The sequence below is a fragment of the Calypte anna genome, chromosome 2 (genome assembly GCF_003957555.1).
Source record: "Calypte anna isolate BGI_N300 chromosome 2, bCalAnn1_v1.p, whole genome shotgun sequence".
Lineage (NCBI taxonomy): Eukaryota > Metazoa > Chordata > Aves > Apodiformes > Trochilidae > Calypte > Calypte anna.
Window position 1 is genome coordinate 7,499,508 of NC_044245.1, and position 17,635 is coordinate 7,517,142.

General features: G+C 38.8%; 1 protein-coding gene across 14 annotated transcripts in view; it reads right to left on the reverse strand.

The window, feature by feature from the left end:
• KMT2C (lysine methyltransferase 2C) overlaps positions 1 to 17,635 on the reverse strand; it is a 198,959-nt gene that overhangs the window by 30,085 nt on the left and 151,239 nt on the right. For 10 of the 14 annotated variants that reach the window (XM_030444333.1, XM_030444332.1, XM_030444341.1 and 7 more), the window contains 11 exons: positions 17,149 to 17,335; positions 11,222 to 11,326; positions 10,798 to 10,845; positions 9,486 to 9,620; positions 9,270 to 9,302; positions 9,068 to 9,187; positions 6,869 to 7,007; positions 6,288 to 6,502; positions 6,101 to 6,174; positions 3,498 to 3,680; positions 972 to 2,846 (listed from right to left, as the gene is read on the reverse strand). In XM_030444333.1, coding sequence (XP_030300193.1) covers positions 972 to 2,846; positions 3,498 to 3,680; positions 6,101 to 6,174; positions 6,288 to 6,502; positions 6,869 to 7,007; positions 9,068 to 9,187; positions 9,270 to 9,302; positions 9,486 to 9,620; positions 10,798 to 10,845; positions 11,222 to 11,326; positions 17,149 to 17,335 — 3,114 coding nt within the window. The remainder of the gene's footprint in view (positions 1 to 971; positions 2,847 to 3,497; positions 3,681 to 6,100; positions 6,175 to 6,287; positions 6,503 to 6,868; positions 7,008 to 9,067; positions 9,188 to 9,269; positions 9,303 to 9,485; positions 9,621 to 10,797; positions 10,846 to 11,221; positions 11,327 to 17,148; positions 17,336 to 17,635) is intronic. The other 4 variants (XM_030444343.1, XM_030444338.1, XM_030444340.1 and 1 more) reach the window with 3 other exon arrangements.

Below are 17,635 nucleotides of genomic sequence, written 5' to 3' on the forward strand. Positions count from 1 at the left end.
GCAATTGACATATTTTGAACCGTTATGCTCTGCTAAGCCTTTTGGATGAAAAAAAATCTTCAGTTGCCAAAGAAAAACATTGCAAACTACCATAACCACCTCAGAAATTAGAAGAGGAATCAAATGGTGCAAGATGGTAGTAATGCAAATAAACCTCCAGACCTCATGTGAATGTCTACAGCATGAACCTGTTTTACCAATTTACATAAGCAACTCTCTTTTCCTTTTTTTATTTCAGTAACATGGGCTCTTTTACCAGCTGAAAAAGTGAATTCTGAGAGAGAAAGGTGACCAAATGTGAAAGGAAATTCAGCAAGAGGATTACACCAAAGCTGCAGATTTAACTCTAACTCTGTATGATAAATATTACCAATTTTTCCACTAAATTTACTTCCCATTGCCCCTTTCAAACTGAGGCTTGCCACAAGTTGAACATAATTCTATGTCTCAGTAAGAGCTGTTTGTCAAACATCATTGACAAAAGCCTTGAGTGAATGTGACTCTGTAAGAGCAGTGCCCAGTAGCAGGACTCACCTCAACATGTCAGCCAACTGGGAAGTTAGACACCTAGAGTCTGAAATCTTTGCCTATACTCCTTTTTTCATTCAGTGAACAGGTCACTGACAATCAGTTCTACATTTTATCTATTAGGTGGTAGAATTGTTCTTTCAAAGCATTTTTTTCCTCACACTGTAGATAAAAGAATAATTATAGACCCAGCATCCACATCTTTGAATGCTTCAAAGACAGCCTCTGCTTCTTTCTTGACTCTTGTCCAAGCTACTTAAAAATTACTGGTATTTCTATATATTGTGGTTCTATCCAGGACCAAATTAGCATGCTAAGAGAATGAAAGTAATTCCACACAATATAGCTATGTTCAGTGGTAAAACAACTTCAAATATTAACAGGAATGAGGGGAAATCTACTTCTTAAATTTTAATACCATCAGTATTAAATGTTATTCTCACCTGTCTTAACTTCTCAGTGTCTGCTTGTGACATACTCATGGTACTCTGTGTATCTGTTACTCCTGTAGTGGGTGCTGGGCCAGGAACTTGTGAAACTTTGGGAAACTGTTGTCCTTGAGAACTCATGGGAGAATTTGCAGATGCACTGAAGTTTCCCTCAGATCCAGGCCGTGGCTGTTCAGCAGTGTCATGGGCCATTTGACCAGTTCCAAAGGATTCTGGCTGAGGTCTTGGAGTCATTGGTGGCTGATCATAAGGGTCACGTGCTGGAGCAGCTGGAGCATGGCTAAATGAATCTGTTATTGCAGGTCCTGCAGGTCTGGGAGTTTGAGAACATGGATCTGATGGCCTGACAAAAGTACCCTGCAACCTGTTCTGTGGTGTCTGCAGGAAAGGATCTCTACTTGGTATTAGTCCTGGTCTTGTCATCGCAGGTCTGTTAAAACTCTCTGGAATCCCTGGCCTTGGAGTTGCTGGTTGCTGAGAATAAGGATCATTGAGGACAGGCCTTGGAGTTCCAGGAGGTTGGGCATATGGATCAGAATGTCTCTGGTTTGCTGGGGACTGAGTAAATAAATCTGTTGGCTGAGCAGGTCTCGGTGTGGGTGGTTGCTGCATATATGGATCCACTGTGGCGGGTCGAGGAGTTCCTGGAGGCTGGGCATAAGGATCAGCAACAGGCCGAGGAGTACCTGGAGGCTGGGAGTAAGGGTCCTGAGAAGCTGGTCTTGAAATGGGTCCAGACTGAGGGAAAGAATCGCTTTGCTGCCGCACTATCCGGGGCGGATGGGCAAAAGTCTCCTTTATTGCAGGATGGGGAGTAAGGGGAGGCTGGCTGTAGGGATCATTAGGCTGGGAAAAGTTATCCACCGGCCTTGGTGTCAAAGGTGGCCTCTCGTATGGATCAACAGCAACACGCCTGGGTGTACCTGGCATTGATGCATAAGGATCTTGTGGGGACTGAGGTGGCCGCATTGGGGTTTTAAAAGGCCCAGGGCTCCCATCAACGGGAGCAGGGGTGGGGGTCAGCGGTGGCCGCGCGTACGCGTCAGCAGGAGTTGCTCTCTGTCTCTGAAATGCATCTGTTCTGGGTGCTGGCTTAGTAAATGGGTCGCTGCTTCCAGCTGCTAAAGGAACCTTCCCTGACTGGTCCATAACTATAGGTGACCTTGGGACTCCCAATGGTTTGGAGAACTGCTCTGCTGCCATGACAGGCCTGGGTGTGTCTGGTGGCTTTGCATAGGGATCACTGCTACCTGGAGATGAAGAACATGAATCCCTGACTGGTGAGGGCCTGCTTCCTGATGGTTCTGTTACCTGAATGGGCCTGGGTATGGGTGTTTGTGGTGTGCATGTGTCTAATGGTGCAATGGTACTTCTTCTAACAAAGTTTTGGTTAATGGGTGCTGGCCTAGGTGTCCCCACCATTTTAGCATACGGATCCATTGGAGAAGGAGGTCTTGTGTTTGTGGAACCTGGAGAAAAGATCTGTTGCGATGATGTCTGAGGAGCCTGAGACTGAGGCAGTGAATCGTGTGCTGGGATTCGAGTGGGAGTAGGGGGTGGAGCTTGTGGTTTTAGGAACACATCATCTGAGGACACTGATGTAGGCGTAGCAGGTAGCTGCTGCTTTGTAAATAGATCCTTATGGAATGTCTGTTGTGCAGGAGACATATTTCCATTGCCAGTCTGTGGTGTTAAGGGGCTCTGGATCCCACTGCTAGGTGTGTCTGAGCCAGACTGGTTCAGAAGCTGTTGGGAACCAAACTGCTGCTGCTGCTGTTGCTGCTGCTGTTGCTGCTGCTCATTTTTCACTTGTTCAAGCTTCTGTGTGGCTTCTATTTTGGCTTGCTGCTTACTCTTTTGCCGCATTTGCTGGTTGAAAATGATAAGCAAAAAGGTTACACTTCTAAGTTCAGGGTATACACAATCTTTCTGGTGACTGAATCTGTAATTAAAACTTGAGAACACATAAAAGATCAATTATAAATAATTGTAAATGGCAAATTTTTAAATGCAATGGGAGCAGAGGGCCTAGCTAGTTGTAAAGTTCAATTACTTTGACATGCTCCTTGATTGCCTGGGAAGACACATTTCCCAGGTTGCCTGAAGAGCAGCACTGCTTTCCAACCTTATATTCTGAAGACAAAAGGTTACTGACAGATGCAGCACTGATGTGTAACAAATGGAGTCCAAGAGACAGCCAGTCCAATGTGAAGCAGCAGTCTACAGGATAGGGTTACTTAAATGTAGGGTATATAAAACCAAAGTACTGCACTAGCCAGCCATACAAAGAATAACCTATTTTCATAATAGGTATGATTTAAGAGCCATAGTTTTGAAACAATTTTTTCTAACATTTACTAGCAGTTTCTCTTCTGCTAGCATCTATTTTCTTCCTGGGCAGAACGGATGGCTTTATACTCTTCTACAAAGAAAGATTAAGAGTGATTTTATTATAACAGGTTTCAACAATGCACTAAAAAGATGGAAGAAAAATAACAAAACACCCTAAATCCAACATACCTGTCTGAATTTCCATTCCTGTTCATGTTCTGATTCCCTCTGTTTTAATGGATCTTTAAAGAGGTCAGAGTCAATACGTGAGCTGGGATCAATGCTATCCTGTTGCTGCTGCCTTTTCATGGAGTCATTTGACATCTGTACTTTATTGATGCGTAAAGCAGCTCTATTATCTCTGGCTTTTTGCTGGGAGAAAATAATAATAATAAAAAAAAGTAGTTAGCTTTGTTTCCTTCTGGTAAGTGTGAACATCACATCTGTTATTCCTACAAATCTACCACCAAATTATTTGTACAGCCTGTTTTCATCACACGCGTGCTTGTGAAAACTAAATTATGCAGTTAAAAAGGAATTCCAAACTAAAAATAATTCATCTCTCCAGAAATTCTGCATTTAACATACTTGGAATGAACTAAGGAGTTACTAGCAGTAGAGACTTTCTATATAATAGGAGTGTCTGATCAAGTACTGTGCTGTGCCAAGTGAGCAAGAATCCCACCAGTTTACCTTTCAAATCACATACTGGTGTGGTCTGCAATCTGAAGAGATGAGCACAGCAGATGATTTTTGGATCGATAAAGGCCACTAGTGTGAAGAACTTCAATGACAAGAAAAATACAGTCTACTCCATTAAATAGCTTCTACAGATCTCAGTCTGTGTTAGGCTAGCAGTATAAACATAGGATATGGGCTTATGGATTGGAAAAATTGGACCAAAGAACAACGATTCCTCTTCAATGAGGCATTTTACAGCCATACTGACACTTCAAAGCATCTAATGTAAGTTTCAGAGAGTCAGTTTTACCAAAAATCTAGGATATGATTCCTATTCTGAATCAAACCCTCACATTTTCTTTTTCACAATTTTATTTGCAGTTGTCAAGTAGGAGTTGCACAGCAGGAAAGGCTTTAATCCTTCCCCTTCAACAGTGAAACAGTGACATGGAGAGAGCACCATGACAAGAGAGCACCACTGTCACAGCAGCAGAAAAATCTGTTTCATTTTCCTCTGTAGATGAAGGGTTTGTGCACACTAAGGAAAGTAAAAAGCCTGAAGTGAAAATTTACTAACAGTCTTCCATATTTAATTTCTAAAGTAGCCTTTACTCATCCCCACAGAGTAAGTCCCTGAGGAGAGGTATCACAGCAGCTTCTTGAGTGCACAATGCCAAGAACATGAGCACTGAATGGCAGGAGTAGATGGACTGTAACTTTTGTGAAGAAGTAACTGCTGCTTGCTATGTAATATTCATGTGTGTGCACATGTAACTGTCCTCCCAAACATGAAGGAAATAATTTTTGCAGTTGATTTTTGGACACCCATCAGGAGAACAGGACTGCATTTGTTAAAAAGAATAAAAAGGAAAAAAAAAACTAGTTATACAAATAATAATGAAGTGATAAAGGGCTGGATAAAAATCCACCCATGCAAGTGGATAGTATCTTGCAAACACTACACGGAATGAATCACCAAGACTAAATATAGCACAGAGAAGATGAAATGGAGACCCAAAGGTGATGAAGTTACAGGTCTGAACAAAAAGCAGAATAATAATGATGCCTCAGTGATGCAAAAAGACAATACAGAATTATCCTTTCAAGTGGAAAGGGGTTCAGAAAGATCAAGAACTCAGCTTCCCACATTGAGTTACTTATTAATGAGACTATGTAGAAATTCGTAGAAATCTACAAAGTCAGAGTGATCATCCAGTTGCTGTTGTGAAGAAACAAAGAAAAGGTGAGAACCAGGAGAGAATGGAGATGTGACAGGAAACTGAAAAAAAAATGCTAACAACAGCTGTGAAGGTCAAAAAGAATGAATAATACAGGTTCTGAGATTTGAATGTGGACAGGCTTCAACAAGAGGTTTCAACAAAGCCTTTGAATGACCTGAGTTCTACAGAATGGAATCTGAGACCACTACAGATAGCTACTACAAATACATGTATTCACTTCAGTTGGATGTGATGAAGGTGAATGCTCTTGGGGAGAAAATCAAGAGTCCTTCACACTCCCCACAACACAGAAGATATCAAAAGAGTTCCCAAAGTGAAAGAAGGGAGTAAGTAGTGAAGGGGAACAGTAAGGCAAGAGCACAGGGGTCAAAGAAAATGAGGAAAGTAGGGTTGTGAGCACTGTCACATCTGGAATGGTTAGTTCAACAGCTGAAAGGCTCCAGCAACTCTAGTGGGACCAAAATACATGACTAGTGAGAGGGGAATATGAAAGAGAAGTCACATAATGATTTGTTATTATAATTTGGAAGAAACTGGTGAGAACCCATGCAGAAAGAGAAAGAGCAAGTAAGACTTTAGGCATCAATCAGATGAAGAAAAGAGGCAGTGGGAACCACAAATGTTCTCATCTTGGTTATTCCAAGGCTAAAAAGCAAATAAACCAGGTAAAAGTACTCAGAAGTTAAATTACCAGGGCATTCTTACAGTAAGCACACTTTCACTGATCCTAGAACTTTATTTATTTAAAAAAACCAAACCAAACCAAACCAAAAAACCCCATGAATAACAACAACAAAACATAACCCAAAAACTTTATAAATGAAATCTGTTTGCTGGAAGTATGCAAATGCAGGTGGTAGTTGTTCTTACCACATATGGTGCTCTCTCCTGTGAGCTTGCTTTCCTCCAAAGTTTAGCAATCTGCTTCACTCTTGTAGCCCAGTCTGCAACCCCAAAAAATGTGTTAATATGAATGGCTTTGATAGGTTTGTTTTACATGCTTTCAAATCAAGATGCAGAAATTGCTATAAAATATTTACTTTATTTAGTAACTCACCTGGGAATTCCTCCTTTAGGTTAGGGAAGTTGATATTTGTATAGAGAACAGGTGCTACTGTTGCCATTTCACCCAAAGCTTCTTCTTTTTCCCACTTAAGAGTGCTTCTTTGAGCATTGGACATCGTATCACCTTCACCTTCCAAAGGTGGAGCAGATGGTGCCCAAGAGCTGTTTGGATCACTTACCATGGGACTGAATGCTGGATTCTTATCCCTGACAAATCAGAAAAGGGTTTTGTTTTATTGGTAAATTGCTCTTATGGTAAAATGAGAACAAACAAACCAAACCAAAACCAAACCAAAACAAAAAAAAATCCCAAAAGCCCCCAACCAACTAACCAACCAAAAATCCTCACAAAAACCAGATCACCACCACCAAACAACAACAACAGCAAATAATTGTCAAAGTGCTTAACTCTGCCATTTCAGTAGTGAACAGGCTGTAAGAATATAGAAGTTTTTGTAGTGGCTGTCAAGACTTTATAGTTGAATACTAATAGTATCACAGTCTTAAAAGCAAACAATATCTCCCAAGTGATAAATACTAAACAAAGACTTTTCATTTCCCATCTTTATTTACCTGGTGTCAGTATACGGTTGCTGTGTAATGGGAGAGAAAGTGCCAAGTCCACCTCCAGCAGTCAAAGCTGTGTGAGGGAGATGAGGGTTAGGGCCAATCAGACCATTCATAAGAGGCACTCTTGGAAATGCATTCTCTCCTAGAAAGAAGTTGTTAAAATTACTGTTCTAAAGAGTGACTACTTTTAGGGTAGAATTTTCTCAGTGAAAAAAATGACATCTCATCTAATAGAAAACCAACTGCTTTAACATTTTATAATACTGACCTTACATTTTTTAAAAAGACTTTAAACCAGTTTACATAGCTTCCCTATAAGCTTAAGGGATTCTTTTCTACTGAATCACATTCATGCACAGATTTTTTTTTTCTCTCTGAAAAAATAACATTCTTTCAAAAAATGGATTTCCAGAATTTCTCCAGTAGTCCACTCCATGGTACTGCACTTTATATTGAGATATATTCTTAAAGGCTAATGGTCTGTCATGTTTGTTATACCCAGACCTACGCAGTAAGCATGGAGGTTGTTTTCAGTCCTTGAAGAATTATTATTAGCCACCTGAATTAAACATCTCCTCTTCTGAGACTTCTAAGCATTGTACTAAAGTAAGCCTTATCATCTACTAACTCTCTAATTTGTAACCAATGAAACAGATACATCTAGTCAAATAAACATCAGAATTTTCTAATTAAATGTCCAGCTTAGAAGTAGGAAGATAGAAAATTTTATTTATTTGATTACAGTATTAGACAAATCTGGTACAGGCAGATTCATTCTAGCAGATGGACTTTGCAGATGTTCCAACATGGAATTAACACTGCTCTTTGAATCCCCATCACTTAGAGCATGACTATAACTATTGTCCCAGTATTTTCTTAAAAGCACAGAAACAGCACAGTAATTAGATTCATCTATAGGATGATACTGTTCTCATTCTCTCACACTTTAGGAGACTGTCTCTGATCTATAGGCTAGGTACACTATATAGGAAGTAAAGTTTGGATTAAAGTAACTCAAAATTTAAGAGCACATGCTTCATTATAGCTGCTAAATAGGTCATATATGGTAACTGTGAAGACCTGACAAACAGGATGGAAAGTCAGGCCTCTGCATTGGCATCGTGGGATTACACATCTTTATGAGAAGAGAGTAATAATTTCATTCAAATTAGTGAAACTTGATGCGAGCTTCCCCTTTAGTGAAGCATTTATCTCACAGAAACATGTGTATCCTTACAACATAACTGAACTGAATTATAAACCTAAAACCCTGTAATTGTGGCACTTCCCACAGGGAAAAGTTAAGGAACCTTACATAGCTCAAATGCTGAAGTTATCTCCAAGTACTCAAGTAACTGGGAAACAGCCAATGATACCCACATTGCCTTTTGCTTTAAATCATCTCATTATTTGCTTTAAACTCCCTCTTTTCTAAGGCTTTTTGAAGTGTTCCCTTTTTATGGAAATTCATCCAACTAGGAAACCAATCATTTTAATTCTTATGATTAATTTACTAGTGAAAAAATTTGCATAGCACTTTTTTTTAGTACCCATACAATAGACTGTGCAGTCTTTACATGAGCCCAGGAAAAATCCAATGGAAGTGATATATGGTGAGAAAAGAATACCAGTAACATACAAAAAAAAAAAATATGTATGTTGCTTTGAACATAAGAGTAAGAATATGCTGTATCAAGCAATGATGAATTTAGCAGTAACATAGAAAATAAATTATAATATCCCAGATCCATTCAAAAATTACTTAACTTTTACTCTATTATTTGGATAGAATAAAACATGTTAACATGTTAAACTGAATTCCTAAAGAAAATTAAGATGAAGCAAATGCCTTTTATGCAGACCCATTGAGAAGGTACTCACAAGTAACTAACGAGGAAAGTCAGAAGAGAAAGCATACTTTGTCACAGAGAAATTACAAAATTATCAAAGTGTGAGCTAAAATAGAAGCTTCTTTATATCAGAAAAATCTAAAATAACTGTCCCTTTCTACTAGCAACAGTTACATGCCTGTTCATTACATATACCCTCCAGAACAGTTTTAGAATAGTATTTCTTAAATTAATAACAGCAGATTCCACAAGCAATAGGGGAAAGTAAGGTGTATCCTACTTTCACATCTTCATTTGAAGATGAAAAGCTCTCCTGACCAGGCTGCTGTTTAAAAGAAGCAGAGGAACATACCTTGACTGTGCAAAGACATAAGTTGTGGTGGAGGTGGTGGCTGAGGCAAAGGAGCTGGCTGTGTGGTTGCTGGGCTTAACACAGCTGTGAACAAATCCTCAACATCCTTTCCTCCTAGCTCTGCAAAAACACTGTGCATGAGTTGGGTGGCATTGTTTACAAACTATATTTTCTAGAAGATGACAAAGATTAAACCACATACCTGGGATTTTGTACAATTTGCCAAGAATAGCACCTGGACAAAGTAAAGACAACACAGAATGAATAATCATCAAAAGACAGAAAGAAACTTAATCTTCAACCAAGTCCAAATAGGTATGTAGCAATACCTAGGTAGCAATTTGAGAAAAAAAAAAGACAGTATTTCAACATAAGCCTTCTAGAAGACCAAGATTAAAATAAAATAAAAAAAAATTACCATCTGTGACCATTTTGTCTAGTTCTGGACTCAGGATTCCATCCAACTGTTCTTCACTTAAGGGCCGTGAACTCTGATTGACATTAGGCTGAGGCAGAGAAGGATCATCAGAGATGGGACCAATATCCAATCCAGCTGAAGGAAGAAAGAACATAAAGTTAGACATAAGTAGGAAAATGTATTGGTAAAAAATAGAGGATCAAACTTTTTTTTTTCCTTAGAGGTGATCTATCAACTAAACCAAGACTTGATAAGGTTTGAAGACAAAATAAAACATCCATTCGAAAAATTACAAAAACCCAACCTACTATTTACTTCCAGTTTGCTGCATTGTTTGAAGAATGTTAATTGACTAGAATGCAACTGGAAGAATTGGAATATTTGTTTAAATAAGACTACTGAGTTTCGGCACAAGACGTTTTCAGGTGTATAGTTCTCAGTATATAGATTCCAGTATAACTGCTTTTCACATTTTGAAGAACAATCCCACCAGCAGTCAATATGATTCACCCTCATGTACCTTAAGGGTCCATCCAAAATGTTCTTACAATATTACATTTACTATGTATTGAAGTGCTGTGGAAGTGGAGTCAATATCAAACAACTTAAAGCAGTATCTGTTTCAAAACCAACTACTGAATATTCTGGGTCACATCAGGCAAAGTGATTTGTTGGTAATGAGAAAACATAACTTCCTACATAAATTTCTTAACATCCTTTATGAGTCAATAAATCTCTCAAAGAAAAAAGATCTTAAAAAAAAAAAAACTACACTCTTCTCTATTTGAAATATATTTCTGTATTAAATAATAAATAAAACCAGATTTAAAAATGAAACATGCTTTTCTACTTATTGTTAACCTGTGTTTTACAAAGAGTGATGAATCGTCATCCAGTGGAAACAAAGATTTGATACTGACTGCTTTATTCATGCTTTAATATGTTCACATCCTTAAAATGTTTTTAATTTACAAAAGATACCACTATGATAAAAAAACTACACACTACAACCAGAAGTAATATTAAAATTAACAGTGACAGCAAGAAAATGCATGGTTTTGTATCATGAAACACAAAAACTCAGGAAAGTCTTTAAAAGCTGTAAGCAAAACTTTATGCAATACTCTTAAATGCAGAGTGCAGAGTTTATAGGCTGTGTTATACTCAAACACCACAGAAAGAGTGGAAAATGAAAGCATGAATTAGTGACACAGTAGGAGTACTAGTTTCTATACATGCAGTTCTTTCAGCTAAAACCACTAGGATAGATGACTACTTCTAACCATGGATCATCCATTGTTTAGTTTCTTACCAAATGGGGAGGGTGAGTTCTCAACCTGGAAAGTGCATAAATCAAGACCTACAGGACCCAAACCAGATAAAATGGATGATTATAACATGAAAACAAAAAAAAAAAAAGTAAAGAAAAAGCTGCATGCTGAAAAAAGCTATGCAGGTATGACAGACAACAGCAGCTACATTTTATTCTCCCTTAAGCAGCAAAGCAAAGAGCCAAGTAAAACGAAATGCTGAAAATGTTGGGGATTTGTAGGCTATTTTTTTTTTTTTTTTTTGGTAGAAGACAAAAAAAATCATCTCAAACCAAGGTACTCTTAAGGTACAAGAACTGTATCTGAAATCACCTAAAGCTTAACCTACGAATACAACACAGCAAATACATCTCTAATAAAGAGAAAAAAAATAGAAAACTGGAGAGGTCTTATGAGCATACATACCTGAATGATCTCCAGACTTTACCAAATCATCAGAAAGAATTCCAAGAATATCATCATCAGTATTTAGGACCTCAGAAAGATCAGCTAAAGGATCATCGGTGCTACCTGTATAAGATGATATAAAATAAAATCAACCATTTGTGTCATTTATCTATGACTCTGGTGATATACTATAGCTTGAGCTATCAACTCAAACACAGATTTACCAGGCTATAAGGGCCTCCTATAGTGTGTAATGCACTGCAAGTCACTCTGGGGTGAATGTGCTGATTTGCATCCCCTCCCCGCCAGTACTGCAGCCATCTTCACGTTTATGTTGTTTAAGAGTTTCACCAGTACAGTAAAAGAAATAATGTAATCAGTCATGTAGAAGAAATACTGATTTTAGGGGAAAAAAATCTCAGGATCTAGTGAGAATTTGCAGCCTCTAAGACATAAAGGCCTACGAACATGAAAGTCAACTAATAGGTTTTATAAAGGACACAACAAATCAAAAGGCAATATTTAAAACAAGCAAACAAACAAACAAACAACACATCTAAGAAAGTGATCGGTTACCATCACTGTATTTAAGACTACAAAGCAATGAGTTACTACAGCCTGACAGGAAAGTAAACATAAGAGTAAGAAGCAGGAGTAAGTAAGTGGAAATTGGAGATGCTATTTTTAGACCAGAGGAAATCTTGAAGAAGTGAGAACAGCCACTGGTAAAAATGTCATGTTTGTTTGCTGTCTAGGAAAAACTGGTCTGGTTCTAGTAATAAATTATTTAATATTAAATGATAAATTCTGGATATTATTACCTTCTTGACATCCATTTCATTAGAGAGAAATTACAGAATCATCTGGTTTGGAAAGGACCTCTGAGATCATCAAGTCCAACCCTTAATCCACTACAACTGTGGTTCCCAGACCATGGCATTGAGTGCCACATTCAGTCCCTTTTTAAAAACCTTCAGGGTTAGATAATCCACCAGCTCCCTGGGCAGCCCATTCCAATGTCTGATTACCCTCTATATAAAGAATTTTTTCCTAATATCTAACCTAAACCTCCCTTGGCAGAGCTTAAGTCCATATCCTCTTGTCTTACTGATAACTGCTTGGGAGAAGAGCCCGACCCCCCCCTGGCTCCAACCTCCTTTCAGGGAGTTGTAGAGAGTGATGAGGTCTCCCCTGAGCCTCCTCTTCTCCAGCCTGAACATCCCCAGCTCCCTCAGCCCTTCCTCACAGGACTTGTGCTGGATCCCTTCACAGCCTCCTTGCTCTTCTCTGGACCTGCTCCAGGACCTCAATCTCCTTCCTGAGCTGAGGGGCCCAGAACCGGACACAGGACTCGAGGTGTGGCCTCACCAGAGCTGAGCACAGGGGCAGAATCACTTCCTTGGACCTGCTGGCCACGCTGTTCCTGATCCAGACCAGGATGCCATTGGCCTTCTTGGCCACCTGGGCACACTGTTGGCTCATGTTCAGCTTCCTGTCAATCCAGACTCCCAGGTCCCTTTCTGCCACTCTGTGCCCAGCCTGGAGCTCCCCATGGGGTTGTTGTGGCCAAAGTGCAGGACCCCGCACTTGGCCATGTTGAACCTCATCCCATTGGAATCAGCCCAACTCTCCAGTCTGTCCAGGTCCCTCTGCAGAGCCCTCCTGCCTTCCAGCTGATCCACACTCCCCCCCATCTTAATGTTATCTGTGAATTTGCTAATTGTCGACTCAATCCCCTCATCTAAATCATCGATGAAGATATTAAACACAACTGGGCCCAGCACTGATCCCTGGGGGACACCACTTGTCAGCGGCCGCCAACTGGATGCAGCTCCAAATGTCCCATCTGGTCTTATTAACTAGTTTTTTAGGACTATTACAGATGTGCAGCATTTGAAGAAAATTGTTTGACAAAGAAATAAAAGTAGAGAAAAATATTTTTCAGAAAACCTGCAGATTATCATGACTACAAGAGCTATCATTGCCAGACCAATGACACATGAAGAGATGGTAAATACATAAACAATTACACAAAGAAAATGGATTAAACAAATCATAAAATCTTCAATGTGGAAAACAGTTGTTTTCTGGTGGGACTAGAAAGCCAAAGAACAAACAAATTTCAGATATATATGGGGATTTTTTTGTACTGTTCAACCCAACTGCCCCAGGAAAGAGGCCTGGTGCCAAGGATTTACTTATAAAATGAGGCTACTTTCCAAGCTGCTAAATCTTGCAAGGAATTAGATGTTCCTTCTGCTGTATTTCAGAGATGAGCCTTTTGCCCTTCTAACCATTACTGAAAACAAAAATTATTTTTCTTTACTTCATTATTTTCCACAGTATTTTATGTTACAGTGCTTTTCTCATGGAGAAATCCTTAGTAATATGCTTGGGAACAGTTCCTAAAAGAAAGTTGCTCAGGTAGAAAGATACAGCTGAAGAGTTTACCACCAGTAGCTACAAACTGGCCATGAATAAATTGAACCCTCAAATTAGAGGGCTGAAAACTATTAAGACAATCAGATTCTGTGGCAGCCTTCTGATGAGATTAGTAGGTTGGAAAAAATTCTAACTGCTTTCAAAATGGAGCTTGCTAAGTCTATAAAAAAGCTGAGTGTTAGTGATAGAAGAGGGCTAGACTCTAGATCCAGAAGTCTTATGTACAACATCTAATCTAAAGCATATTTTTACATTTTTCTTCTATTTTTTCCCCTTGTTTCAATTGCATGCATGCTTAATATTATCTTGGAAACAACTAAATCACTTTAGTCAGCTGCTTCAGATCAGAATCAATAACTGGTTGACATCTGCTGCCAAACAAATAACTCAATACTGCTCATTAATTTGACTCTTTCAGAAAGGAGATGGAAATGAAAGACAAAAAGGAAAATAATTTGGTTGTAATGATGGATGTATCATGGAGCACAGTTCTGCTGCTATCTTGTGATACTGATTTCTCCAATGCATTTATTTTTATTTATTTATGAAGTTCTAAAAGAAGAAACATGCCTCTCCCAAGGTTGCAGGCACCCTAGGATGTTTAATCACACAATAAAATATCTAGTACATATAAAACATCTCAACAGCATTAAATTACTTGCACACAGATTCAGATGACTCTTGTCCTTTTGTTTAGGAAGAATTTCTTTAGCATTTTCTGGAAATCTTTCCTCAACTGGTGATTTTTTCACCATCCTTACAAAAAAGCACTAAGAAAAAAGCACTTTTACAAAGTAAAAGAAAGATCACATTGCCAAAACCTCCACAGTACACCTCATCAAGTGGACTCTCTTTCATCAGAGACACTCAAGTCAAGAAACTCATCTGAGATGTGGACAGTCCTCAGAACACTCAGGATACAACAGATCTTAATCACCACCTTCAAACTGAGCCATTAGCAGCCCAGGAGACCCTGGAGCCCTGATGCTTTGTGTCCCAGTGTGAAACCCCTTGGCACTCTGCTCTAGTACTGTCTTGGAAACAATTTCAAGGGTTGGTTCCATGCAGCATATACTGTGTAGTGTGCCACACATTACAAACCCACAGGAAAGGTGAGTCTTGTAACTGCAAAACAAAACTGCATCCTCTTTGCCAGACAAAAATCTGGACTTGGAGCCTAGAGCTTACTTCAGTCACATTTACTAGAGATTAATAGTAAACAAAAGAACTCCAAAAACCCTCTTCTGGCCCACACTGCCAACCCTCATCATTACTCTAATTTCATGTAACAGAAGTTTCAGCTACCCTTAGCAAAGGTCTAAGAATAAACAGTCACAGAATGTGCCATTGAACTGCAGTGACAGTTCAGGAGCAGACTAACCACATCACTGCTGGACACCCCAGCATTCCTATGCACATCCTGAAAAGCAAAGCAGATGAAGCAGATAAAGTTCCTCTTTAGGTGCTTGAGAGCAATGTGGAATACCAATAAGTGTATCTAAGCCTTAATCCTGGGAATCCACAAGTGGAGTTTCCAAGACAAGAACATCTTCCTTGTGAAAAATTCCTGTCCAGCTAAGCAAGGACTCTCACAGGAGTCAGAAATCCTTGTGGGAAGTGGCACTGTAGGACAATAACAGTTGGTAACAATATGGTCCTAACAGGCTCCCAGTGCATGCATAAAGCACTTCATGTTGTTCCTGCTTCAAAGCCAGGTCTGTATTGAAACAATGAAAATATCCCAGGTGGTCCTGGACACTACTCCCACCTCCAGCTCCTCTGCAGTGTTAGGCAGTAGGGAAGGTATGAAACAGTGAGGCAGTTCACCAGTGTCTCCACTGCTCAGCCAGAACTAACCTGGCTCTCTCAGATGTGTGGATGCTATTGTGGAAACAGAACGGCCTCCTGCAGAGTCACAGGGAAAGAGTTAAGAAAAATGACACTGGAATTGATCGATACTGGCAGATGACTTCACCCACTGGTGCTCCAACTACAACAAACAGCTCTGTCTGGACACAATTTTGGCCAGAAATCTGAACAGTTGAGAAATGATTGCTGAGAACATTCCTATGGCTCCAAAACACTGTCCTTTGAGTCTCTTGTATTTAAAATGGAACAATAGATCATCCACTAGAACCACTGTTAGTGATTTATTTATTAATAGCCACTTCATTATGATTTATTTCTGAATAAAAAGAAGAGAAAATGATGTTTTTACAGTTTCACTTATTCATAAAGAACAGTTTTTTTAAAAAATTCCTTTCCAACTTCGGAAAAACAGAACATTATATTAACATGAAGTTCATTAATTTCTAAAATCTTATACAGGCATAATACACTAATTACTTTAATCATGCAGTTACATAGACCAGCAGACTTCTGAATCTGTATTTCACTGGCTTCAAAAGAATGCTGGAGTGAAAAAAAAAACCCTATATATTTTCTAACATATTTTTTTGTAGTGTTGGAATGAATGAAACACAGACCTTGAAACACTGAGTGGTTTCCCCTTCAGGGGAAGTTAACTTTTGCATTCTCTATTATTCCCATTTTCAACTGTATTATAATCAATGTTTGATTATAATGTAGCCCTTTGCTTTTCTTTTAACAGATTTTTACTGAGTAACAATCATAAATAAGCAACTTTTCTTCAAATGACTTTCTGGACATGGGAAACTGTATCAATGTGTGCAAACATTTTCAGATAGAAAATCTTACGGTGATGAGCTGAAACAATAGCCACAAATTAACCAATATACACAAGAAATAGTGACAGTTTTTAAAAAATACAGAATGGTAAGACATCTCTAGCTGACAGCACATACTACAAGACACAGAGAATAAAAATAATTTGGAGGGGACAGTAAGGTTTTCACTTTTAATTGCTCCTTCATGTGAAGCTGCCCATTCAGCAGCACTTCACAACCCTCTGGCTATTTGCAAAACTCTCAGCAGTAACTTCAGTAAGGTTTTGCAATAGCAAAAGCAAAAGATTGCCTGGGGGCTACAAACTGTACCTGGAAAGGGCACTCATGTTCTGAAATGACATGGTGAACCAAAAATTCCGAGGAGACTGGCAACCTATAATAATCTAAAACATTAAAGAAAATAAAAGCTGGATGATATTCATCCAACTGATATTCACCAGACTACTAAGAGTATATTTTAATTAGAGTATATGTCTTCTTCTATAATGGACCTGTATGCTTGTTTTTACACAGAATTAATTTTAATGGATTTTATTGACATGGATGTTACAGTCATGGGTTTTCAGATTTTCATTAAGTGCCAATTGTTGTGCCATTTACTGCTCCTTCTGAAACAGCTTAGGCCCTGGAGCTGAATATCACTGATCATCAACATAATTTAACCTCTCAGGGAAAGTTAATATACAGAACATTAAAAAATACATCAGATAAACATTGTGACAAAGGAGTGGGAAAGCCCCAGTTGCAGTAACAGAATCAAACTACTAAATTATCACTAACTTTAGCTTTGTATACCTTGAGGTCCCAGTTTTGCCTGAGCTGGAGTGGAGGTTGAGCTAAGAAGGGGGTCAGATGATGGATCCAGGAAACTGGTGGTCAGATTTGTTTTACATGAGAGTGGAAGTGATTCTTCAGGTAAATTATCTAGGCTCATCTTGCTTTGTCTACTGGTATCAAGCAGGTCTTTCCCAAAAAAAGCTTCCTGTAAAAAAGATAAAATGATTCAATGTAGGAAGAACACAGTATCTAATGAAAAAGTTGGGTAAATGGCAAAGTTATAATTATAGCCAATGACAACTAGGAACAGAAAAATGTAGTCTCAGTCTCACAGTGTGGCAATATCTCTCCCAGGCATGAGGCATTGATATGGTGGATACAACTTACCTGAGGCAGCTACATTATTAATATTTTATGTTTTAATTAACACCTTCAAATACTACATCAAACAGAGTTGCCTTATGTATATGTGGCACAGACATTGTGCCAATACAGTGTTGTTATA